Source organism: Suricata suricatta, chromosome 4, assembly GCF_006229205.1.
Source record: "Suricata suricatta isolate VVHF042 chromosome 4, meerkat_22Aug2017_6uvM2_HiC, whole genome shotgun sequence".
Taxonomy (NCBI): domain Eukaryota; kingdom Metazoa; phylum Chordata; class Mammalia; order Carnivora; family Herpestidae; genus Suricata; species Suricata suricatta.
Window position 1 is genome coordinate 126,490,221 of NC_043703.1, and position 27,591 is coordinate 126,517,811.

Below are 27,591 nucleotides of genomic sequence, written 5' to 3' on the forward strand. Positions count from 1 at the left end.
TGGTGCTACACCGACCAACGGTAGCAAACTGAACATCAGAGGTGAACCCACGCACCTTATCACCACATCAAACTGGTTCAGGGCATGGCCCAGCGCGAGTCCGTGGAGTATCCCGCCACTTCCGATGACCACACAACGCCTACAGCTCTTTGCTTTTAAGTGTTCAGGCATGTCATGTTCAGGCAGTATTTCCAAGAGGCTCTGGACTTGGCTGGAGAACCTCCGGAATCCAAAAGGAGGATCATACTTGTACTCGGCTTCATTCACTTTGGGGGCCTCTTTCACGAAAGGCGGTAAGTCCACGCTGTACCTGTGCTGGAACAACTGTGCCATGGACTTCTTTGCAAACTGTGGCCGGCATTCCTTTTGCAAGACTTGCTGAGCATATTTCTGAGCTCTCTGGAATGAAATCACACCAGGCTGAGTTAAAAAAAAACAAACCTCTCAGACATTAGAAACACCCTCTTACAGATGACACTGTGTCCTGTGATGTCTGATACAGCGCCCTCTTGATTACTGTCTTTCAGCACAAAGCATCTGCCTTTTAGAGTTAACTTGTGCTCAGAAACTTAAAGAAAAAAACCTGAGAGGATCACATGACAAGGAGATAAACTCAACAATATCTACTTCATTATACAAGGAAAGCATATGCTCCTACTCCCACCTCCTACCCCTCGCCTGCCCTTGTTCCCAAAATAAATGTGGGGTGAAATACATACTTTGATGTATCTCATGTTTTATAAAAGTCTGACACAGGCTACAAGGATGAACCTTGAGAACATTATACTACGTGAAATTAGCCAGTCACAAAAGGACAAATACTGTTTGATTCCACTTCTGTAAGATCCCTAAAGTACGAAAATTCATAGAAAAAAGTTCTAGAAATCTGTTTCACGGCAGCGTGAATATATTTAACAGTGCCAAACTGTACATTTAAAAATGGCTGAGATGGTAACTTTTATGTGATTTTTACAATTTTTAAAAATTCCCACGTTTCATGTTCCTGTCTAGCAGCATGAGAAACAGGCTTATTTACCAGTTGGGGCAATGAGCTTTGTACAGTCTGAAACGCAAGTTATTCTAAATGTAACCAGGAGCGATGTCACATCAACACAGAGGTGGCTGCCTTTGGTTTTGTATACAATTTTCCCTGCATGTTAATGCTTTGCCTCAACAAGGAACGACTGCTGAATGCCAAGATCACTAGCCCAGCTGAAAGCAGCAACCACGGAGGGACAGGGTACAAAGGCCCATTCGTCGAAGTCTTTCCTCTTGGCTCAGTCTGGCCAAATTCTGCCTCCGAACTGCTTGGCAGGAAGTTCCCCTCCATCACTGTGCTTTTTGTCCTTATCTCCACATTCAGCAGCCCTGGCCCTGCCTTGCCCCTCCTCCCACCAAGCTATCTTCTCACAAACACACACGTACAAACACATGTGTGCGTGCTTATATGGAGTCCTCGATTTGCTGGGATATTTATTTTTAGGACTGAACATGTCTTTTGAACTGGGTCCATACTATTATGAGGATCGTTATTGTTGCATATAATTTTAAATGTTTGCCTCAACTATGTTTTTCCTCAAAGGCTTGTGATTTTTATCATCTGATTTTTCTATAATAAATTTTTTGTAGGAACACCTCTATCTTATTATAGCAGAAGTTCCCCCTCCCCACTCCCTTTTTAAATACAGCTTCAAAAATTACTAGTACCTGGGAAGAGCACATTGCCTACATCCTGAAGATGCAGCCCTGTTTCTGAAAAGGGGAACTGGCGTTCTCTGAGCACAGATGACGCTGCGTACATTATAACAGCCACTGCCTCCGTCTGTCGCTAGATCGCCAATGCCTCACAAAATGGCCGTCAGTATCTTCACTATGCGGGCTCAAGGTGGTGTGACCAGTAAGAGGGCTGAGCTGGCGTGCTAACCTGGTCCGATTATTTCCGAAATTCCTAAAACCACAGCCTCTGTCCACACAAATGCCACCACTGAGAATGAGAGTTTTTTTTTTTTTCTTTTACATTCATTTTTGAGAGACAGAGAGAGGCAGGGCACAAGTGGGGGAAGGGCAGAGAGAGAAGGAGACACAGAATCCGTAGCAGGCTTCAGGCTCTGAGCTCTCAGCACAGAGCCCAACGCAGGGCTCAAACTCACAAACTCTGAGATGACAACCTGAGCCGAAGTCGGATGCTTAACCGACTGAGCCACCCAGGTGCCCCGAGAATGACGGTTTAAATACGAATTGGCGTCTTCGTGAGGAATCGGCAGGAAAACCAGGCAGAGACGTCGTCATGACCCCGAGCAGCACCGGAAGGAAGGCCTGCCAAGCCCACCTCACTCTGTACCCAGCAGAGACTTAACACTCCACCAGCAGGGAGCAGGGCAAACAGAGAGGCCACACGGACCACACACATCTGTCTCTAGACCCCAGGCCTGAGGGTTTACAAATGGCAAGTTTTAGAGAACAAAAGGCTGAAATGACATGTGAAGGGTCTGGTTTTGCAGATCTTCTAGGATAGAAGTGGGCCTCTGAGAAGTGCCCAAAGCAACCCTGAGCAGCCCAGTGAGGAGCTCATGACTGGAAAGAGAAGTAGGTGATCAAGCCAGAAACCTGGGCTCAGCTCTCCTGGGCTGCCAAGTTTTCTCTTTAGAAGTTTCATTTGGAAGGAGTGAAATTTTGTTCCATTTCCGTTCTGGCAAAGAGCTCCCCTTGGGGTTTCAGACTTAATTGTCTAGACCGGGGGCAGAGCACAAGGCCTAGTCATCACCTTGTGACCGGACTGCGCTTGCCCTCACTCACCGTGGGGGCGATTCTTCCATCCCGGGGGAGCACATGTTCTGAACACCACCGGTTGTGTCTACGGGGATGGCAGTTCCTCTGCTCCTTTCGTTTCACCTTGTTTAGAGGTGTGGACAAGCCCCAAGAAAGCCCCTGGGGCCATTTCTTCTAACCAGGAGCTGTTCCAGCCTCTCCCCCTGCCCCCCTCCACACTTCCCAGCCCCGACAGGAAAAGCCAGTGGAGGAGAATCTCGCCTCTCGGAGCTGTGATGAAAGAAAGGGCTGTGACCCTCCCCTTCCCTGCTGCAGAAAGCTCCCAGGGCTGGAAGCCAGAGCAGGCAATGAAGGATGGATGGATGCGGAGGGGTCCGGCTGGTATTCATCCAGGATGAGGACTACTGGGAAGCAGAGAACCAATGACTCTCGAAAAGATACAGAAACTCCTGCTTCTCTCATATCAAGGCATGGAAATAGGGCTTTAGCGTTTTAACCATCTTTTAGGCTGAGCTCGCTGCTGCCCCAGACTAAGAATAAACAGACATTTGGTAGTTCCAATTGTCAGGGAGGTGGCAATTTGCCATGGAAAACCACAATGTGAAAATTCACTGAAGGGTATTTAAAAAATCAAAGTGATTTTCCTCGGCAAGGTCTCCGCTTTCATTTCTACTGCGGAATTGTTAGGATAACGGTCCTCTGAAATAGAAACAAATGGCATAATTCTTAGTAAAAGACAATGTTCTCTTTTATTCCTTTACATTGAGGACAGGGCACAGTGTTGAGGCTGGAGGAGAGCTTCAGGGCTGGAGCTAACCAAACCTGGGTAGGAGCCCAATTCAGCTATCGATCGCGTGAGCTGAGGGCACAGGTTACCTTAATACGCTTTCGATTCCAGACCTGTACCAGGCTGGTGCTGGCCTCTTCCTCCCAGAGGCTGCTCTGATGCCCACAGCATGACGCACTGTGCCCGAAACATGTGAGAACAGCCATAGGAGAACCGTGAGCAAATCTACTGCCACATGTAACCCACATTCAAGTCAACCATCTGTAACTTCCACCTGGCTAAAAGCAGGGCAAAATCTGAATAACCAAGTCACAGAAAGAGTACCACAGTAAAACCTCAGGCATTCAGTGGCAGCCCAGGTCTGGTGGCAGAGGGTGAGGACAGATTACAACAGGTGAGGTAACTCATGGGGGTGATGGACGGAATGGTCTAAAATTGGGCTGGGGTGATGGTGGTATAACTGTCTAAGTGCACGGATACTATCAAACTGCATGCTTGAAAGGAGTCAAGTTTATGGTGTGTGTATTTTGGCATGGTAAACCATTAAGACAAATCAGTCAGAAGATCTGGACACTGGACCCAGTTCTCGATCTGTCAATCAGCACTGTAACCTTGACTAAAGCATCTAATCCTCAGTCAAGGCTTCAGTTTCCTCATCTCTGACATCCGAGGATGGTCTGGGGGCAAGGAGGCAGGGCTAAGGAGGGGAAAATAATTGGTCTAGAGGTGCAGATGCCGGGACTAACACCTCGGCCCAGGTTAGCTACGTAAGCGCAGGTCTACAGAGTCAGAGAGAAGTACATTTGGCCATAACTACACAGCACAAAATGAAGTCCTCAAGGTGATATGTGGGTTTTAGCTGAGAAGAGAGAGGGCCAAGTTCAAACTGTCGCTACCGTGCAGCCTGAATCTGATGGACGCGAATGTGCCCTTGTCTCTTCTCTACATTTTCAAGTGCAATTTCACATCTGAAATGCACGTTCAAAGCATCCGGGTCCCCTCAAAGACTCTTCACTGTTAGTCGTTTTAAAGAAATGGTACGTTAAGGGGCATCCTTAAATAGAAAGGACAAAATCCATGGCCACACTTCTGCAGCTGTATTAACACAGGCTGGGCCCAGCACAACCAGCCAGTGCTCAGAGTCCAGCAGGGTGGGCAGGGTCCCACTAACGTTACAAACTGCTGAATATCATCAACAGAGTTAACAAGACCTCGTGGCTTTGAGACCACCTTCTGCTCACATACATCCACAATAATTCAAACTTGCCCGAGCGCCCATGGTGGCAAGGACCAATGTCAGAAACAGCCCGGAGACAGGGTTCTCTCTGTAGAGAGCTCATACCACCCACCACCTCACAGCCATTTGGAACACCGGGACCGCACCGGCCAGCTTCCCTAGCCATTTCCTCTATTCTGGGGGAAAGGGTGTCTGATTTTGCTTTATTGAAACATAACCAGACATCAGATTTGGGACCTGCTTGGTGTGGCATTCAAGAGCTTTCCCTCTTTGGTCCTAGATGATTTTCAGTCTTCTCTCCTGCGGTTCCCCACCCCAAATTCCCAGTGATACCCAACTCTTGCTGTACACCTAATGTGCAAAGCTCCCAGAGGCACATGCTTTTTGCACGCACTGCTCCCTCTGCCTGGAATGAAGTGGAGGACAAGCTGCCAGGACACTGTGAAAAGTAGGGCATTCTGACAGTGTCAACAGTATTAAAAAGCTATTAAAACGTCTCAAGTAATAAAAAATACCCCTAAGTACCCCTAATTCCACTATGATTTGTAGCAAGTTTTCACTTTCTGCTTTATTAATTTCTGAATTGACCGAGACTTTCACAAACATGTTTGACTTATAAAACCACCTGCTGATTTCCTCTCTTTCTCCACAAACTACAGGGGACTTTCTACTTTATTCATTTCTGTATTACCTGAATTTTTGGTGTTATTTTTATAATTGGAAAAAATAACGATCTTTTAGAATCTTTTAGAACTGGGTTGATGTGGAGGTTACTGTGGGCTGTACTGGGTCTCCATTTCCTGTTACTCCCTCTTAGGGAGCCGTAATTCTGTTCAGGTAGCTATCACCCCCTTCTCCAGGCAGGCAGTGGGGCTTGGAAAGCTGACCTGACCCATTAGATACTCCCATCCATCCCCTTGTCAGGGATTGGTCAGGAATCCTTACTGGAGCCAATCAGAGCAGGTCATTGGCAGCCCTGAGAGGCTGTTATTGGTCCTGCGATGAACTTAGATTTTAAATCTTGGTCCCATCAGCCTAAATGGAGAACTCATACTCCATGGTTTAGAGGGAAAGGGATGCCAAGATTTTTTTTTCTGTCTACTGTCTACTGGTGGATATGAGGAAGTATCTGACCAACTCAGGATATGAAGAAGTATCTCACCTGTTCCTTAAAGGGACATTAAACTTAATGTATGTTACTGAAAAATAAAGAATTGCTTATTACTTAACTGGGTTTTCAATACAATCTGGAGTTGAGAGATGAGACACTACACCATGATTCAGTAATATCTCCCCTTCCTCTGGACTTTAATATACCTAAGTACATATTCATTAATATAAAATGTTAGCATACAATCCCCGTTTCCCAAGGGCTTGCTTAAAGGACAAGTGGAAAGAGCATTAAAATACTACAGTGTAAATGTTAGGTTTAAGGTGTGAAAAGGCTTCTAGAAGACAGAAGGATGATCAGACAAAGCGTCTTAGAAAACCTAACTCCTGAGCTGAGGTTTGATGTAAAAGATGAGTAGAAGAGAGGCAAAGGGAGGGAAGAGCTCCAGGCAGAGAAGCTATAAAGAATGAAGCAAACATAAGGGAAAATCATTTCAACAAATGGTGCCAGGAAAATGGGATATTCACATGCAGAAGAAAAGGCTGGACCCCAACTTCACATCATATTCAAAAACTAACTCAAAACAGATTAAAGACCTACATTTAAGAGCTAACACTATAAAACTCCTAAAAAAACCCATAAGATTAGGCAGTGATTTCTTAGGTCTGGCATCAAAAGCACAAAGAACGAAAGAGAAAATAGATTAGCTAGATTTAATCAAAATGAGAAACTTCCATGCTGGAAATGACACCATGAAGAAAGTGGAAAGACAACCCACAAGATGGAAGAAAACACTTGCAAACCATGTATCTGACAAAGGACTGGTATCCAGAATATAGAGAAAACTCTTACAACTCAATAATATAAAGACAAATAACCCAATGAAAAACTGGGCAAAGAATTTGAACAGACATTTCTCCTTAGAAGATATATAAATGGCCAGCGGGCATGCAAAAAGATATTCATCATTAGTTACCAGGGAAATGCACATCAAAACCCAAATGAGGAAGAAAGAAAGCAGCTCAACCAAGGAGTTATAAAGAGATTTAGGGCCTGTTTCAGGCAGTGCTGGGACATGGGGTGCCTAAAGGAGACTGAAGGGCTTGGAACCAAGCCACCAAGAGCCCTAAAGGCCAGACCAAGGAATCTGGACATTCTAAAGGTAATGGGAACAAATCACAGTTTGCAACAGGGAAGCACGTATCAGATTCACTTTCCAGAAATACTACTCCAGCCACAGTGGGGCTTGCCTGGCTGCAGAAAGGCAGGTAAGGAGACATGAACCAGGGTCAGTGGGTGAGGGCAGAGGATGCCAAAGGGCAACAAGACCATTATCCCTTTTCCTCGAATCCCAGAAACTGTGTATTTTTATAAACACTGTCCTTGTTCTCTAATAACTTCTATTTTAGAGGAGACAACAAAATGCTTACGTAAATTACTATATCAGATGGAGTCTGGTAAGTGTCAGAGGCGTTTCAAAGTACTGGTGAAGTTCAGTGTGAAAGTCATGGAGTTGAAAGCTAGAGGTGCCCGCCCGCCAGCATTCAGAGCAGGGGAAGCAGCCTATACTTTCCAGCCAGGTACTGAGAAAACTGCAGAACCACAGAATCTCAGGGCTGGAAGGGACCAGAAAAGCACTTGAGCCACCAACTGTCTGATGCCTGAATTCTACCTTCAGGACCAAATAGTTACCCTGGCTATGCTTAAAGGGTTCCAGAGATTTACCACGAAGGCAGCCTATTTATCTCAATTGTAGATTCCTTGAACCATCAAACCCTTCTCTTTTCAGCCTGGCTGCCACCCCCTGATCCGCACCCCTGCCATTAGGACACCTGGGCAGAGCTGACCCTTCCATAGGCCAGGCCTCTGGCTTGCTGACAGTAGCTGCCACAGGCCCCCCACACCAGACCTTCTCTCCTTCGGGCTACACAAATGTTCCCATCCCTTCAATGGCTCCTCGGGGACATGGTCTCGAGTTTCTTCTCTGGTCATCCTCAGGTGTTACTAGGACTCCTTGAGGAACCTTATAGAGTAACAGCCATAATGATCAGAGCACTTGTTTTGAGCTCTGCAGGGACAAGCAAACGGGTCCCTGGTCTATTAACGTAGCTTAAGGGAAAGAGCTGTAGGCAGCCACGGCACAGGGTGACACCGATGACACTGGCCAGGCAACTAAAATTGTCAAGCTGATTTTACCCCAGATGTTACTAAAGCACATCTCCACCTTGTACTTGTGAAACAGTGTGCTGGACCCTTGTATGCAAGAGCTCTCATCTCTCCTCAATTAAACTAGACTCGAGAGTGATTATCTTTGCAGTTGGCCAGACGGTCAGTGACGTGATTGATTAAATGGACAGGAGAAGGAGAATGTGGATAAGCATGGCAAAGAAGCAAACGGAAGAGCGGACAGATATCGGGATGCCTGCAAGGCCAGCCAGATGGGGAGGCGGAAAGCCTGAGCGGAGGCACTAGACACATCCTGCTCCACCTCAGAAGATGTGCTGATGCTGGAAAAATGAGCCGAGTCAGAGAACCTCTGGGGACGGATACAGCATGAAAAGGCAGGCTCTGTGAGACACAAGAGTTCTGCATCGGCCAAGCTGTGCTGCATATTTTTTATTTTATTATTTTAGACTATTTCATAAAATAACATTTTATAATACCTTATAATTACTAATTAATAAGTACTAATTTTCATTTCCTTGTTTATACCCACCTGTCCCACCTAATATGTGAAGCACTTCGAAGGACATACATACTGAAGTAAAAACATGTGAACAAATACGCAGCCTAGAGAAGGAGTCTGTGCATATTGTCTGATTCGACTTTGAGGACCACTCTATTATACAGACATTGTTGTTTACATTTCACAGCTGGGAAAACTGGGACTCAAAACGATTAAGTAACTTGCCCGAGGTCTCATTTTTGACTACGTGGCATTTAGACTTGAATCTAGGTTAGAAACATAAGCTCCCTCCTCCTCCCTGCATCACCCGACCTGTAACTTCTGGCTCCTTTCTGAGGACATCCCCTACCCAGGTAGAGACCAGTCACCCAGAGCCAGGGCCACAGAGCTGAGTCCAAGCCCAGACTCCACCACTTCTAGTGAACCCTAAACAGGGTGAGATGGAGGTAATGACAGTTCCTATTATGAGGGTAAAATGATTTATATTGCTAAAGCACTTTTACTGTGTGTTACACAGTATACACTAAACCAGATTAACTGGTTGACTCAACTAGATGTAACCTTGGGCAAGCAGCCTACCATCCTCGCCATCATCTGTAAGAGGGAGAGAGTGCTGGGGTGGCTCCCAGCTGTGACGGTAATGAGACACGTGTTGGTTGTCATTACTGCCATGCTACCTTACTTAAAACCATCTCTTCTTTCATCCAGGACTGAGCAGTACTGGGTCTTTCAGCTACTCAAGTAAGCAGTGAAATTAGCATTTAATACATCAATTGATTCAGAAAAATAAATATAAATTGAAGGAAAAACATCTTGAAATACAGTGTGACATCATTAAAATGAAAAATAAAACATAGGAATGACAGGTGATACTCAAGGAACATCTCCCTGTTCTAAGAACGTGTGCACCGGCAATATCACAGCAAACTAACTCCACGACAGGTGTCCTGGGGTGTGTCAAATGCAACCCACCTCCCCCTGTGACTTTGGTAAACTGAGGAACAGTACTGTGGGGTAGGTGTGGGGGGGCAGGAGGGTAGGTAGGGAGGGTTGGTGGGGGGGAGAGGGTCATCTCTCATTTTAGAGGGCTAAGATGATGTATTTCCCCCTCTTTTTATAACTTTCATGACCACTTATTTATAACCCTTTAGAGATGACATTTCTGTTTAAGTATAGGCCTGGGATTATTTTAATTTAAGTCACACCAATGGAATATCTAACCTTTACACGGTCCGGGTCTACATAATGCATTTTTTTCATGTCACATTCTTCAGTAGTATAATTTAACTTGAGGATATAAAGGATCCACACTCCAAACACAAGCAATGTACACCTGGAAAAAAAAATCGATTAGGCATAATGACACAGTTACGTGATAATCAAGAGAAATCATGAGAAATAAGTGAAAACCTACCCCGGGTTGAGTCTGTCTGCCATACAGCATGAAAGTACAGTCTTTAAGATGACCTTAGTGGTCAACTGAGGGCACCATTTCTTATTTTCCCCCGACAAGATAAATCAGTCATTTATGACTCTCTTTGTTAGAAGAGAATGTAGAGAAAGCCATTTCCGCAAAGGCGCCGTAATAAAACATGAATCAAGATGCAGACCACTGGACTTTAAAAAACCAAGTAGCAGCTGCTAAGCTGCAGAATCTCAGCTTCAAGTTTTTGCCACTTTAAAAATACTGTCAGTCCTCCAAATGCTGTATGATTCCACTTATATAAGGTACACAGAGGAGTCAAAAATCACAGACTGAAAGAGCGTGGCTGCCAGGGCAGGGGGAGGGGAGGACGGGGCTTCGTGTTTAGTGGGTAGAGAGTGTCAGTTTTACAAGATGCTGCAGGTGGAGGCTGTGACGTTGCACACAGTAGGGAGGTATTTACCATCACTGAACTGTATACTTAGAAATGGTTAAGGCAGTAAATTCTATATTCTGTGTATTTTACCACAACAAAAAATGGGCAGAAAATATTGGGAGCCCATAAAAAATAAGAAAACAAAATAAACAATCTATTCATTATTGCTCCAACCAGAGATGAGGCTGATTGAGGTGAGAGAGAACTGCCAGCCACCCTTAAGACCACCTATAAAAACTGCTTTTAAAGATCTGATAAATTCATATTATATAGTTTACAACACACACATGCTCACACATACACACACAGGATTAGGATAAAAGATTTAAGGCTAGTCCTGGTTCTAGAAACCTCGTTTTTAAAGTTTATTTTGAGAGAGAGGAGACGGAATCCCAAGCAAGCTCTGCGCTGACAGCAGAGCTCGATCTCACAAACTGGGAGATCATGACCTGAGCTGAAATCAAGAGTCAGACGCTTAACCAACCAAGCCACCCAGGCGCCCCCAAAATGAGCTCTTTTTTAAAGAAAGGGGCAGTTTTAAAAATATAGCATCTAGCATAGTATATTACATGCACCAGATGCTAAATATTTCTTAATATTTGAGGAGGATAATGCAGAAAAGTATTGCTAGGAAGTGTGTTCCTTGATTCTTATTTCAACAGGATCCCCCAAGAAAACCTGGACAAGCAGCTTGATTTCTCACTGGGATCGAGTACGATGTTACATGAATAGGAGGTTACCGTCTGTGTAAAAGTGGGGGTGGGTAACACACACATAATTTCTTATATACATGGGATTGATAATATTGGTTAACTTTAAGCGGGGTGCAGGAATGAGAAGATATTTTACTGAGTATTTTTAATACCTTTTGAATTTTAAATCTTGTTAATGCAGTATTACCTACCTATTCCTCTCCCCAGCCCCCCAAAAAGGCATTACATTCAGTGCATGTAGTAATTCCCTTTTCTTGATTACAAAAAAAGGGGGGAGAGGAGGAAAAAGAACAGTATGTTAAAAGCAGGCTCACGGGCGCCTGGGTGGCTCAGCTGGTTGAGCGTCCAACTTCGGCTCAGGTTATGATCTCACAGTTGGTGAGTTCAAGCCCCGCATCAGGCTCTGTGCTGACAGCCCGGACCCTGGAGCCTGTCTTCGGATTCTGTGTCTCCCTCTGTCTCTGCCCATCCCCTGCTTGCACACTCTCTCAATAAATAAATAAATATTAAAAACCAAAAAAGCAGGCCCAATGCCTACAGCACTGAGGACACTGCACGGTACTTCCCCATCATGGCTCTGTCTCGCCCACATTGTGAGCAGCCACTGGCCCAGGTCTACCTCATTCGCCACCACAGGCCGGCACCCAACACAGTGCCAGGCATGGCAGGCCTCGGCAAATATCGGTTGATGACATGAGGAGCTGGAAAACATTAATGTACATTTCCCTTTCCTACTTCCTCCTTTTTCTAAAATTTTTTAATTTTTTAAATGTTTATTTATTTTTAAGAGAGAGAGACAGCGTTAACAGGGGAAGGTCAGAGAGAGAGGGAGACACAGAATCCAAACACAGGCTCCAGGCTCTGAGCTGTCAGCACAGAGCCTGACATGGGGCTTGAACCCACGAACCGTGAGATTATGACCAGAGCCAAAGTCGGACGCTTAAACCGACTGAGCCACCCAGGTGCCCCCCTACTTCCTCCTTCTACACCGCCTAAATTAGCAGTATTTTGAAAAGGGTGATTTTCAGCTTGGTTTGGCTGCTACCAAATGCAACTGGCAAGTCCTTCCTCTAACGATTATACCACTTATTAGGATATAAAGGTGACCTGGCTGAAACACAGGTCATCTGTTTAGTATTCAATATTTAAGGCTCTTCCAAAGCCTGTAGGGGACTTTAGTTAGCCATATTTTTAGAATCACTTAAAATAGCAAAGGGGAAAAGCCCTGTTTGGTCACATAATGGCAGGGAGAGCTGTGCACTTAAGAGCGTCCCTCTTGGGATGGTGCCTCCCTGGGTGGCACTGCCCTATCACCAAGTACAGCTGGATGCAGAAACCCAGACATCTGTGCGCTAAATCTTTACTCGAATGTGCCTTCATATGATCTTCCGACCAAGTATGAGAGCCATCCTTCAGGTCCTGTTGCATTTTCCTCCCAGCTCTCCACAGCTGACCCACCCGGGCAGTCGTAAGGTGCGAGGGCTCATACTTACTTGAGGATGTCTTTCAACAACAAGTTGGGTCTTCTCATCTTGTTTTGAGCTCGGGTGTACCATTGCAGAGAGGGTCTTGAGCAATCGCTTCTCAGTTTCACACAGTTATACTCACTGGGCATTGCTGTGAAGAGAGAAGCAGCCAGGAGGGGGGGAAAAGAGGGACAGTCAGGCAGGTTGTGTTTATAAAAAGCCCTTAGGAGGTACATCTGTAGCACGGAATACAACTCAGCGATAAAAAAGAATGAATCAGTGATCCACCCAACAACCTGAATGAATCTAGAGGCAACTATGCTGAGCCAATACTAAAGGTTTACATATTGTATGATTCTGTGTATATAACATTCTTGAAAGGTCACAATTACAGAAATGGAGAAGAGACTGGTAGTTTTCAGGAGTTATGGAGGGGGGTATTTTGTGGGGCTGGATCCTTGTGTTGATGTAAATATTCCGAGTCTTGACTATATCCCTATCAATATCGCAGCTGTGATATTATACTATGATCTTGCAAGAGGCTACTGGTGGGGGAAACTGGGTAAGGGGTACCTGGGATCTCGCTGTATTGGTTTTTTTTTTTTTACAACTGCACATGAATCTACAATTATTCCCAAATAAAAATTCTAATTAGTTTTTAAAGAGCCTTTACCTTTTAAGGGTGCATAGAGAACTATTTACAGTTGAAACAGGAAAAATGAGATCTGCTTCAAAAACATCAGGAAGGGAATAAGAGTGCAAGTGGGGGATAGATAAGGCAACACTAGCTTTAAACTGATTAAATGTTGGGGCATGTGGGTGGCATAGTTGGTGAGTGACCAACTCTTGATTTTGGCTCAAGTCACAATCCCAGGGTCACGAAATTGAGCCCTGCATTAGGGTTAAGCAGGTGTGGAGCCTTTTTAAGATTCTCTCTCCCACCCTCTCCCTTTCCCTCACTCTCTCTCTCTCCCTCTCCCACTCACTTGTCGCACTCTCTTTCTCTCTCTCAAAAAAAACATTTAGTTAATAAATTAAACTGATTAAGTGTCACAACTGGATACTGGACACATGGGGCTCATTAAACTATTCTCAGTGCTCTAATACTCAGTATATCTGAAGTTTTTTATAATAAAAGTTTAAAGAGGAAGTGTTTCATATATATATTAAGAGGAAATGTTATATTTAAAACAACAAAAGTGTTACCCTAAGAAAAAAAAGAAAATATGGCAATATTAAAAGACATTTTTCTTAAGTTATATATTCTTGGGTATGCTTGTCTACTTATTCTTTTGAATTAATTTTATTCTCAAATTTTCAATTTCTAAATAATATTCCAAGAAGTACTGTAGTAGAAATCAATACATTTCCCACCCACCCCCATATCAATTTCCCCCTTCCTCTCAACTTGGTAGAACTCTGGATTTTTTAGCTAGGCGCATGGCCTCCCAGCATGAAGACTACATTTCCCAGCCTCCCTTGGAACTAGGTATGGCCTTGTGACTAAGTTCTAGCCAATGAGATATGAGCAAAAGTGACTTGTACAACTTCTAGGGTGTATTCCTTGGCATACACCTTTATCTCTTTTTATGCTGACTGAAATACTGACATATGATGTGCCACTCTGGACCACACACCATGTCACCAAGGGACAATGGAGCAACAACAGAGAAGGGGGCTGGGTCCCTGGACAACCCCAAGGGCACTCTTACCTTGCACTACCTGCCTCTGGGCTGTTATAAGACGGAGAAATAAACTTCTGTCTTGCTTAAGATATTGTTAATTAAAAGTTAAGTCATATCTCAACCAATATAGGCACCTATTATGCAATTACGATAAATTTAAGAAATAATATCTTTATTCTGGTCATTTGGTCAAGAGGCAGTTACATCTCATTATATGCTTCATTTCAATTAGAGTTATGTCATTTCCTTTGAAAAAAATCTTTTCTCAAACTGACATTCAAGTATTTAATGTTTCTGCGACTAAAAACAATCTCTCCATCAACTCTAATTTGAACTGTGTAGCATTACAGTGCAGGAATTTTTATAGATAGGTTACCCTTCTGAAGCATTTCAAAAAACAATGCCAAGGACCCCACTAGTAAATCCTTCCTGAATAACAACGGAGACCCTGGAAGGTTTTTAAACACCACAACTTGAGATTACTCAAATGCATGGCCAGCCAAGTGGTGGGAACAAGTAGGCTACCTGGAACCGTACATATATAGAACAGACATTTCTTTTTTTTCTTTTATAGTTTATTGTCAAGTTGGTTTCCCTATAACACCCAGAGCTCATCCCAACAAGTGCCCTCCTCCATGACCATCACCCTTTTCCCCTCTCCCCCACCCCCATCAATCCTCAGTTTGATCTCAGTATTTAAGAGTCTCTCATGATTTGCCTCCCTCCCTCTTTGCCTCCCTCCCTCTCCTTAACTATTTTTTCCCCTTCCCCTCTCCCATGGTCCTCTTTTAAGTTTCTCCTGTTCCATATGAGTGAAAAACACATGGTATCTGTCCTCTGTCTGACTTATTTCACTTAGCATAACACCCTCGAGTTCCATCAACATTGCTACAAATGGCCAGATTTCACTCTTTCTCATTGCCATGTAGTATTGCATTGTATATATATATACCACATCTTCTTGATCCATTCATCAGATGATGGGCATTTAGACTCTTTCCATGATTAGGCTATTGTTGAAAGTGCTGCTATGAACATTGGGGTACGTGCGCTCCTATACATCAGCACTTCTGTATCCGTTGGGTAAATCTCTAGCAGTGCTATTGCTGGGTCATAACGGAGTTCTATTGATAGTTTTTTGAGGAACTTCCACACTGTTTTACATTCCCACCAACAGTGTAGGAGGATGCCTGTTTCTCCACACCCTCGTCAGCATCTATAGTCTCCTGATTTATTCATCTTAGTCACTCTGACCAGTGTGAGGTGGTATCTCAGTGTGGTTTTGATTTGTATTTCCCTAATGATGAGTGACACTGGGCATTGTTTCATGTGTCTATTGGCCATCTGGATGACCTCTTTGGAAAAATGTCTGTTCATGTCTTCTGCCCATTTTTTCACTGGATTATTTGTTTTTTGTGTGCTGGGTTTGGTAAGTTCTTTATAGACTTTGGATAGTAACCCTTTATACTATATGTCACTTGCAAATATCTTCTTCCATTCTGTCGGTTGCCTGTTAGTTTTATTGATTGTTTCCTTTTCCTTGCAGAAGCTTTTTATCTTGACGAGGTCCCAATAGTTCATTTTTGCCCTTGATTCCCTTGCCTTTGGGGATGTGTCGAGTAGGAAATTGCTGTGGTTGAGGTCAAGGAGGTTATTTCTTGTTTTTTCTCTAGGATTTTGATGGTTTCCTGTCTCACATTCAGGTCCTTCATCCATTTTGAGTTTATTTTTGTGTATCGTGTGAGAAAGTGGTCTAGTTCCATTCTTTTGCATGTTGCTGTCCAATTCTACCAGTACCATCTGGTAAAGAGGCTGTATTTTTTCCATTGGATACTCTTTCCTGCTTTGTCAAAGCTTAATTGGCCATACAATTGTGGGTCCAATTCTGGGTTCTCTATTCTATTCCATTGGTCCGTGTGTCTTAAAACAGACATTTCTTTTTTTTTTAATATTTTTTTTTAATTTTTTATTTATTTTTTATACAGAGAGAGACAGAGCATGAGAGGGGGAGGGGCAGAGAAAGGAGGAGACACAGAACCGGAAGCAGGCTCCAGGCTCTGAGCTGGCTGTCAGCACAGAGCCTGATGCGGGGCTCGAACCCACGAACGCGAGATCTGACCTGAGCCGAAGTCGGAGGCTTAACCAACTGAGCCACCCAGGCGCCCCAAAACAGACATTCCTAAGATGTCTCTGTTCCTACAAGCAGAATGACACATGATTCACCAAGGTGGGCCTCCAGCAAAACAAGAGACCGCAGTGTCAGTGTGAAGCGTGTCTCCACCTCTGCTTATTGCTAGTGTGCTGGACAGCGCCGCCCTGCAGGCTGGAAGCCTGTGAATTTCCTTCCCCAGACTGTGGCCAGCAGGCTTCCTGCTGAGTTGTGCTTAGGGGATGTCCTGGAAGAGGAGGAAAGAGCAACCTTTCCGGTCCCTTGATGCAGTGCAGCTTCTGACAGGGGCAATGACAGTCACAGGCAAGGGAGGGTGTCTACGTGTGACTCAGCAGCATCAGTGGTCATCTGGTGTCCTTGGCTTCTACTTGAGAGAAGTGATGGCATCTCCAGCAGCTTTGTGACAAGTAAAAGTCTCATCCCTGGGTGACAGAAGCTTCCTGATCTCTGACTAACACTTCTCTCTCTCACTTTGGTATCTCCAGGTCTGCTGACGTCTTTGTGATCAATCCCTGCATGAAAACCCTCCCTGACAAAAGTATCCATGTCGCTTCTGGTTTCCTGCTGGACAGTGACTGGTATATCAGATGATGCTCTCCTGCCACTTTCAGGAAAGTGGGGTTGTTCAAGGAAAGAAGGGACTCTGGGTGTGACAGTGGGTCTATAGTCCTGAACTCCTTCCTCTTCTATCACTGCCATACAACCGAATCCATCCATATGCTCAAAAAAGAAAACAAACAAACAAAAAAGCTATGTTGGTTTTTTTCTAATCATACCATAGAGGATCTCAGGAGAGGGAGTATGAGGACATAGTATCTACCGACACTTGGAATCAGATCCTCCACCTACCAGTGGGGAAACTTTGGGCAATTCACTATAACTCCTGCAGCTCAGTTTCCTCATCTGTAAAATGGGTGTAGCAATACTACCTACTTCATAGGATTCACACGGGGAAAGCTGTTGCACATCATAAGCACCATGTACCTGCTGGTTGTTGCTACTGTTATCACACAGAAAGGGAACTTATAGGCACCCAGTCTCAATGATGTGCTCCATCTGTTGGGGCTTTATGGTTCTTGTGTCCTTTGGTCACCCTTACTTCCAGCCACAGTTTTGGCTCTAGCCCTATCATGGAGTCCATTCCATTTCCCTTCCTGGTATCTCTGGAGAAATAACATCCTTCTGAGGCCCCTCACATATTCCCTGGGGTCAGGTCCTGGTCAGTACCCTTCCTCTCCTCCAAACCCTATCTCGATCTGCTCAGTGCTCCCTGGTCACTGCCCCCTCCCTGTCACTGCTCCCTGTGACAGCCAAGCTGTTTCCAGCTTGTTTACCTCCCTTCAGCCAGTCTACACACCACGCCTGTGATACCTAGGGAACACACTTCCTTTAAAACTTCTTGAATCTTCCCTTGAACTCCCACATGCACATCTTATGGTTCCAGGGTCCTGATCTCCACCCCCAGCACAATCTTCTCCCTGCCCCACAAATACTCACCACCAGATTCCACCACCAGCCTTTAACTCATCTCCTCAAGGGGGGTGACCCCTAAACCTACCTCCCTGTGCAGACCTGTCACCCAAGCTCAGACCTTGCATCCAACAACCTGCCTGCTGTCTTCATCTCAGACATCATTACAGAGCAGAACCAGGCACTGCCTCTACTCTTGACATTATCTGGAAGGTGCACCATCCACTCAGCCATCCAAGCTGAAAATCTTCAACTTAGGTTTCTTTCATTCTCAGCCCCGACTGATCTCTAGGGCTGGGATCGTAATCAACAATTGTGGGTAAGTGTAGTTTTTATGTTGCATTCCTCTTACACTACCTAAATTATGTGTTTTACCATTTTTATCTCTGCAAACATAAAGACATTTTCATGGCAGGGAAGGGCCCTTCCCCTAGGATGAAAAGAAATCTGAAAACCGCTCAGATGAGAACTATTTTTAGGAATGAAGTATCTCTTTGTGCACTGGGGTCACCATATCATAAATAAAGCACTTAAAGGCAAAAAAAAAAAAATGTAGGAACTGGAAGTTTCTAAGTTACTATATTTTGTGTGGGGGGGGTCTGCTGAGTTGGAAAAAATATGTATTTATGCAGAAGCAAAATGAAGAACACTGACACTCAGCAAGTCCAGCCAGTCTCAGCTCCCCCCGCCACCCCCTGAGGTGTGGAAACCTCATGCCCAGCTCTCTCTGAGCATCAGGAGGCTTCAGAAAACTGGTTAGTGGAATCAACGGATGGATGATGGATGACTGTGGTCCTCCCCGAGCTCCAGCACCACTGGAGAAGCGCAGTGTCATGAAGGCTGCCCCACACGAAAGCCACCCCCGCCGATCTGTGTATGTTCACACACGGACTGTGCTCACGTCGGAGATCGGGACCCTTCACTCAAGTCCATTCATTTATGTAACAAGAAGAATGTTTAGTTTAGAATACTGAAACTACAGGTATGCCTTCCTCACCCAAACTGCCTGTGTGTGACTCCTGTATGCATGCTTCATTCGGTCTTTGGAACACTATCAGGATACATGTGATTTACACTTTTTTTTTTCTCTTTAATATACATTTGTCTCTGTCTCCTCCACCAGAGTGCAGGCTGCATGGACGCAGGGGTCTTCACTCCGCTCACCACTGAATTCACAGAGCCTAGGAGGGGAAGAGGCACACAATAGGCACTTCATACATATTTACTGAACAAATATTCAGTTTGTTATAAGAGTTTCAGAGGTGATGGTGGTTTCAGGCATTCCTCCAAGGGCTTCTGTTGGCAGGCCATCACCAACGGCTTGCCTGTCTTCTTCTGTCCCTCCAGTTCTCCTTCCCCACTCCTTTCATGGGCAGCTCCTCCCTACCATCTCCTCCTACATGCTAGGGTCCAGGGCTCATAAGTTTGGTCCTCTTCTTGCCCAAACTGCTGGGATAAGAGCCTCCACATCATGGCTTGGCTAAGCATCTTTATGCAGAAAAGGCTTGGCTTTCAAAATTATGTATTTCCACTCACACATAAAAACATAACATATCCTTCTCAAATGCTTATATGCCTGGTGAAGAAATAATTTTTATTAAGGCCCTGATGAATAATAGGCCAGGGCCAGGCTTTCAATCCATTTGTAAAAATGGCACCAACAGTTTCAGGATTAAGAATTAACCATTTGAGACAAGAGTAGAATAGACACCACAAAGCAGGACCTGAGGAACCGCCGCATCACCAATACAATTAATGGTATAAGAGTGGACACAGCACTCATATTTATTGGGAGGTGCAGCCTACACAGTATAGCTCTAAATCCTAAAAACACCTCCTTCATTGGAATGCGATGCATTTAACCTGCCGAAGGTCACACATGGATAAAGGGTGAAGAATTCCAACACACATCTATTCCCCTCCAAGTCCATGTCCTTCTACCTGGGGGTGCTTTAGGAAGGGAATGTATGCAAATATGTGAAGGGCTTTGGGTTTTACTAAGGAAGGCATGCCAAGGCACAGATTGTTATGAACAAAAACATGAACTTGAGGAAGTGAAGAAGCCCATGTGGCTGGAGTGCACCACCTGGAAAGGCGAGCAGGTACAGCTAACATGTTAATAAGGCAGCCGGAAGAACGTGCCTTTTAAGGTGGGAGGATTCTGGGAGCAGAGAACCTCACGGCTGCATGCTAGGTTGCCTGCCAAGGGACAGCGAGGCAGGATACCGGGTGCTGGCTGCTGCCCAGATGAAAGGAGAGCCCAGGCCTGCCCTGGTGAGGAGCAGGAGGAAGAGACAGGACAGAGATCTACTGAGAAATGATAAAAGGAAGACTATCAGCCACGGTAAGTGCGCAAGTGTAAAGCTGCATCCCAGTTATGGAAAGGCAGGGATGGGAGCCAATTTTTGTAGTTTTGTGATGATGTGATGACTCTGAGATGATAAACAACTAGACCAAGGAGGCAGCTGGAAATTTGGCTTCAGGTTCAACAGAACATCCACCCTGTCAGCCAGCCCTGCCCACCAGGTCCAAGAGAGTTAAGCCCTCAGGCATCCACAGTATAAAATAAATTAACTTCTCTCCTTTAACAAGACTGATGCAAGGTATGTAGCATCCAGGGAAAGTTGAGAAAATAGTCACTTAGATCGTATTTGGGGTTTTGTGTTTGAGATGAAGGCTTCTACCTGATAAAGGGGAACAGAAGATGAGGCAGGAAGCCTGCCCTTGGGGAAAACACAGCTGTGGGGTGCCCAGGAGAATGCACAGCGTGAGCAGGGGGCACGGCAGGGGAGCAGGCTGGAGAGGGAAGAGGCACTCTATGGGCAGGAGGAATGGAATGAGCAAAGGGCAGAAGTCTGGTTAGCTGGGGAGCAGCAAATGACTGGCATAGGGTGGGGTGGGGGTGCAGGCAGGATAAGGCAATATTGAGGTCCTGTTGGATGTTGAAAGGCCTGGGGCCACTTATCAGCTATGAGTCTTGGCTGCCAACAACACGCATTTGCCCCCACTCTGCAGAGGTATCCTACAGCCCCACCCAACTGACTGAGGAGGTACAAAAGACCAGCCCTCTTGCTTCTGGGAGAACACCTGGGATCAGCTGGGGCCACAGCTTTGCTCAGCTCCTTCCCGGCTTCTCCCCTCAGCCCCAACCTCACTCCCTTTCTCCTGGCAGGCCCCTCAATGAACCTGGGGACCCTGAGTCCTGTTTCGGGCTCTGCTTCTATGGAATCCAACCTAAGACAGGCCATGAGGTCAGCAGGGTCAACATATGAAAGACTGCAGAAGGCCATGGAAAATCACAAGAAGCCCTTGAGGACTTTTTTCAAGAGGGGTCATGAAACGTGGAGGAAAATCAATGGGAAAGCGGCAAGGATAGCAGAGGAAGGGGTGGAGAGCCTGAGACCAGAGGCTGGTGGGGAGCCAGCACAGCGTTCCCAGCTTGAGATCCTGTGTGCCTCAGCAAAGATGGCGGCAGCAGCGGGAAGAGGAAGGGCTTTGGCTGCAGCACCGACAGGGCTTGGGTTAGATCAGATGTGCTTAGCAGGCAGGAGGGAAGACAGCTCAAGTGACGGGGAGGATGGTGGAGCTCTCTAGAGAAAGGTCACAAGGACAGAAGCTGTGGAGACACAAAGGTCAGTTTGGCCCTGCTGAGTCCCAGATGCCTGTAGGCCACCTGGCTGATAAGTTCTGCGACAGCTGAAAACCCAGGCTTGGGGATCCAGGGAAAGATCTCACCCGGAATATCAGTCAGGGGGTGGTGCCTTTTGCTGCATGTAACAGAAACCTGGGTATCATGGCTTTTAGCTAAGTCGGTGTTCCTTTCTCTCACAGAATCGGAAATCTAGAAGCAAGGGCTGATGCAGTGGCTTTGCAATGCCACAGCCGCCCCCTCCCCCCCTCGCGGCTTCTGCTCCTCCAGCATTCCATTCATATGTGGCCAACCTCTGCTGGACGGACCAGGCAGGAAGGAGAAGAAGAGGGAGGAGATGCAAAGAAAGGGGGAGCATCTATATCAGGAGACGGAAAACTTCCCCGGAAACAGACAGGCTTCCATTCATATCTCTTTGGCCCGAACGACATCACGCGGCTACTTCCAGCTGCGAAGTTAGCCAGAAACTTTTACAAGCTGGGCCAGCAGCTTCCCCAAACAAAACTAGGGTTCTGTCAGTAAGGGAGGAAAGAGGGGATCTGTAACAATCAACTGTAGGATGTGCCACAACTGAGATAAGGCCCGGGGGCATTTGGATAAAAGTAACAGTTAAGACTGCTCTAAAGAGGTAAGATTCCCTAGGGGAAGAACAGTGCAGAGCCTTCTTAACCTTGGTTAGCCCACCTTTAAAGGGTCGGGGAGGAAGGGAAGAAACACCGGAAGTACTGCTAGAAATCACAAAAGGAAATATCAAGCAAAATCAGTAACTCTGACATGACATTTCCAAGCCTGGGTTCAAAACGCTCTGAAACTCAATTTAAGAAAGCAGCATGAGAGTTCCTGAACGAAATGCATTTTATATTGCTTTATCCTACACAAGTAATAATGAGTGCCCACACACAAAAGGGGTGATTTCTAAACATTCATTTCATCCATTCTGTGAGAATGCATTGATGACATGACAGACGGAGTCTGAAATGAGTCTCCATTTTCTAGAAACCCAAGGTCGAGGGAAGTGATGACAGGAATGTATCCACAGTGGTGTGCGGAGGGCAAGGAGGCTGTTCAGAAGCACAGCACCTGCCACTCAGCACAGACACAGACAGGCTCTAGTCACAGAGCGGACTCCTGGGCTGTCTTGCCAGAGCCCAACCATGGGCACAGGGCAAAAGTGGCAGGGCTGGGGGGTCCTGGGGCTGGGTAGCAGTGGAGACCAGGTGAGGTTCTATGCTAAACGTGCTCCTACCCCACCCCACAGGCAGAGGCAGCTGTGGGTAGAGGAACAGTGATTTCATCAGAAAAGTTCAAGAGCACTCTAGTCCGGGGCCTTACCTATGGCTTCCAGAGCGCTGGGTGACATGTTACTTCTCTCCTACTGATTCCAGAAGTCAACCTGTCCTCCCCCGCACCCAGGCAGATATCTAGGTAGCTAATTCCAAACCAGTTTTAAGCTGTGGAACTTTGTTTGTATGAAGGCTCGCTTAGAATCCTATGACATAGGGGTGCGTGGGTGGCACAGTCGGTTAAGCTTCTCTCTCTTGGTCTTGGCTCAGGTCATGTTCTCACAGTTAGTGAGTTCAAGCCCCACATCAGGGCTCTGTGCTGATGTCCCAGAGCTTAGTTGGGATTCTGTCTCTCCTTCTCTCTGCCTGTGCTCCCCACTCCCACCACCCCACTTGTGAGTGTTCTCTCTCTCTCTCATACACACACACACACACACACACACACACACAATTAATAAATAAATAAACATAAAAAAAAATCCTAAAATACAACACAGACATGAGGCATGTAATCGATCTTTTGTGGGGTTTCTCCAGCTCAGCACAACTGACGTTTGGGGCTGGGTGACTCGTAGTTGTGGGAGGCTGTCTTGTGTAGGACGCGTAGTGGCATCCCTGGCCTCTGCTCCCTAGATGCCACTAGCATGTCTGGTCCTCCTTGTCTCCCCCAGCTGTGACAACCAAAACTGTCTCCAGACATTGCAAAATATCCCCATGGAGGCAAAACTGCCCGACTTTATCCACTGGGATAAAACCATTATCTATGTTAAAATTCCAACCCTATTATTTCCTAAAGTATTGAGGGGAATTAAACTCCCTGCAAAAGCTGAAAACCAAAGACTGCAGCCCAGAAATTGGAGATGCTTGAGTTTCAGTACCAAATCTTGTTACTATTTGGTTTGGATTGCATGGTCTCCAGAACTGGACTCATCAAGATAAGTGGTCGTGCTCTCACCTGCGCAACGTGCAAGCCAACAGACAGGCTCAGGCCTGCATCCACACAGCAGCCAGAGCAGGGCAGCGGCCCTGGGGTGTGCGAGTTCCAGGTGTGCATGGGGATGGAAGGGCCACACTCGCGCCTGGATCCATGCGACCCAAACAAAGCACCTTTAACCACTGCATTCCACTCCCACCACGCCAGGGGGGAAACCCCCTCTACACCATCCTGCCCTGTTTCTATGGGGTAGGCAGTGTCTTACTTGTCTTTTAGGAATGTGAAATTTCACACGATACCAAAACCACAAAGGAAGTGCTGGTTTGAGCTCTGGGGCTGAGACCACGCCCAATCGTCTCCTGGCTTCTGAGATTCATTCAAATGAAATGATGGGTGCCTTCCACCAGGTGAAAGATGGTTATCTAGGAACCAGGAAAAGGCTCTCACCAGACACAGGACCTGCCAGTGTCTTGATCTTGAGTGTCCAACCTCCAGAACTGTGAGTAATGAATGTCCATTGTTTAAGTAAATAATAAGAAGAAGAAATAATCAATGTCTCCACCACTGTCTTGGCCAACGGTTCTTCAAACTGCCCATGCACAAGAGCCACTGGAGGAGGTTGTAGAGTATGGAGCTCACCTCCAGAATTCCCACCTGGCAGGAACACACAAGGACACCAAAAGGGCATTTTAAGCAAGCGTCCCTGAGTTACGTGGGTGTGGTACTTTGAGAAACCCTGCTCTCCAGTAAGTTCTTCCTGGCTGTAATTAACAACAGATTTTAACCTAAAGATGTTCAGGTCCTCCTACACTCTGTGCAGTTACCAGGACCAGTCTTGCAACATGAAAAATAAAAGAGTTGCTCCATGAATGCATCAGCACTTTACTGGTGTTGCCCACTAACCAAAATGCAAGTGCTTCAGTGATTCCGAGGGGTGGTTTTTAATTTACTGCTAATCAACCAGCATTCCTGTAAGGCTGAGAATACACCATTACTTTCACTCAGTTGCTGGCTTTTCACATGTTTAAAGGTGTTAAGGCAATTATTTCTGGGTCCTTGGAATTCATAAACATTCTCTAAAACCCGAACATGCCCAAGAACTACACGTGGTGTTTCTCCAAGATGTCACTAACACAACAAAGACGTCAAGAGAGCAGCACTTTGCAGGGCCAAATCCAGAATCCCCTTCCCCTCCCTACCTCTCTCTTATACTCCCCTCCCTCCCTCCTCACTCCCCTTCAGCCTAGTGGCCTCCGGTTCCCAGCCCCACCCCACCTCAGGGTCTTCATTTGTCTCCGCCAGGCCTCCAGGTGGCTCTCTCCCTCACCATCTTTATTTTGGTCTTTGTTCAAAAGTCACCTTCCTTGTAAAAGAGCATGCCCATCCCTAAGCCCTGTTTTCACTCCTGCTTTACTTTGCAGCACTCCTCTGCTCTCCCCACTAAAACATAAGCTTCTGGAGTGAAGCTCCAGTGGGCTTCAGAGTGGGCTCTGGAGATTGTGTTCTCTGCTATAACCTCAGAACCTAAAACAGTGCCTAGCATGGAAGAGGCACTTAAATACTTGTTGAAGGAATGAACCGACAAATGAACACACTCATCAGAGGCCCGCACCCAGATTCCTGCAGAACACCTAACCCAGAGTCAGTATGGTCCTAACAAGAGGCAGACGTGAGGACCAGATCCTTCCCCATGTCCAGAGGTCACAACCACTGAGCATTTGTGAACTGTCCAGAGCAGAACAGGGATGGGATTTTTCAAATGAGAAGCACCGTGTGTGTGTGTGTGTGTGTGTGTGTGTGTGTGTGTGTGTGTGTGTGTGGTGTGCATGCAGGGCACTGGGGAAAAGAGATAAACAAAGTCAAATGACTGTCCCACCCACCACCCTGGGAAATAGAAGAGTAGCTGGATCAGTTCTGTTCTGTTTCTTAAGAGGAGAGGAAGAGATAAAATAGTCAACTGTTTGATAATGGCCAAGTCATTCTTTAGGATGTTTGCTAAGATGTAAAAAGCAGGGTTGGATGAGAACATTTCCACTGCCTCTTCTTCCACTAAAATTTATGAGTCTCACCTACTTTTCAAAGTAAGAACAGGAAACATAAATCTTAGCTGATTCAACAGACGCTCATACATTATGGCCATTTAGGAGAGCGAAATAGGAAGCTGGAATAAGTAGAGGGAGATGGATTTTTAAAAATTAAAGGGGAAAGAGAGAAGGGGAGGACACAGAGTAGAGAAAATGGAGTGGAGGCTGGGGGTTAGGAAATTCTGGAAAAGGAGAGCTGGAAGGGAAAGAAAGACAGGAAGGAGGAAGAGAGGCTTCACTGTTCTTATGATATTCTGTTCCCTGGGGCTGGACAGTTTCAGAGGAACTCCTCTCTGCAAATTCTGATAAGTAGACCCACCCACACACCCATTTCGGGCCCTAACTTAGAGCTCTCCTTCTGAACCCGAGAACAGCCCTTGTCACTCCACTCCACAGGAGAGGCTCCAGCCATGACATAGAAGGTGGCCCTAAACTGTGTATAATGCAGCGGGGGCTGGAAAAGAACGCCCCTGCTTATGTGGAACACAAAAGATGCAGGATTTCTGCCAAAATATACAATCCGAGGTTCCGTCACGGCAGGAGGGAGGACCATCTTCAGCTGGCCGATGCCAAAGCTTTAAGCAAAGCATACGCTCTGAGGGCCCTGTGCCTTATTTCCTGGCAAGCGCTCAACCAAAGCATCTTGGTGAAGTGCACTGATCTCACGCATCAGCACTCTCAGTTGTGTTTAAATAGATTTCCGAAGTTACGCTCTGCCTGGGAAGCCTCTCTTACAGGACAGCAGCAGGTCCTGTAACCTAGTCTAAACCAGGTAAATGTGTGGATCAGAGCTGGCTGGCCGGCTACGTGAGGACAGCCAGCAGTAGTCACATCTCTGGAACAGGAGGAGCAGTGGACAGCAGAAGAAAGACTTCCTGTCAGGTGAAGCCGCACTACTGACGCTCTTGCACCCTGTTTTCTGCTGACGCCAGGGGAGCAAAGCCAATGCTGAAGAGAGCGCAGTGCTGCGGGAACTGACTTCATTAACGACCACGGACAGGGGGACCCTGAAAAGCCCCAGGTGGCTTCTGATGCTAGACTGGCCACAGCACCATGATCTGCAGGCTTCCAAGTTTTCAAACTCTTTTTTCTTTTTTCTTTTTTCACATAATCCCAAACCTACAGAAAGATGGCACGAACATTACAAAAAATTCCTGGATACCTTTCATCCAGACTCCCCAACTGGCAACATTCGTTCTGTCATGCTATATGATACAACATAATGAGCAGATTACTTTCTTTTTATTATTATTATTATTTTATTTATTTATTTATTTATTAAATTTTATTTATTTTTTTATTTTTAAAATAATTTATTGTCAAATTGGTTTCCATACAACACCCAGTGCTCTGCCCCACAAGTGCCCTCCTCCATCACCACCACCTCTTTTCCCTCCTCCCCCTTCCCCTTCAACCTTCAGTTTGTTTTCAGTATTCAACAGTCTCTCAAATTTTGCGTCCCTCTCTCTCCCCTCTCCCTGGTCCTCCATTAGGTTTCTCCTGTTCTCCTGTCAGACCTATGAGTGCAAACATATGGTATCTGTCCTTCTCTGCCTGACTTATTTCGCTTAGCATGACACCCTCGAGGTCCATCCACTTTCCTACAAATGGCCATATTTCATTCTTTCTCATTGCCATGTAATACTCCATTGTATATATATATATATATATATATATATATATATATA

The 27,591-nt window shown here is 45.8% G+C and overlaps 1 protein-coding gene across 1 annotated transcript in view; it reads right to left on the minus strand.

Annotated features, from left to right (window-relative positions):
• ST3GAL5 (ST3 beta-galactoside alpha-2,3-sialyltransferase 5) overlaps window positions 1-27,591 on the minus strand; it is a 51,193-nt gene that overhangs the window by 10,913 nt on the left and 12,689 nt on the right. Inside the window, exons 2-4 of the mRNA XM_029937734.1 lie at window positions 12,656-12,779; window positions 9,812-9,923; window positions 56-399 (exon numbers count right to left, since the gene is read on the minus strand). Of these exons, the coding sequence (XP_029793594.1) occupies window positions 56-399; window positions 9,812-9,923; window positions 12,656-12,779 (580 nt within the window). The remainder of the gene's footprint in view (window positions 1-55; window positions 400-9,811; window positions 9,924-12,655; window positions 12,780-27,591) is intronic.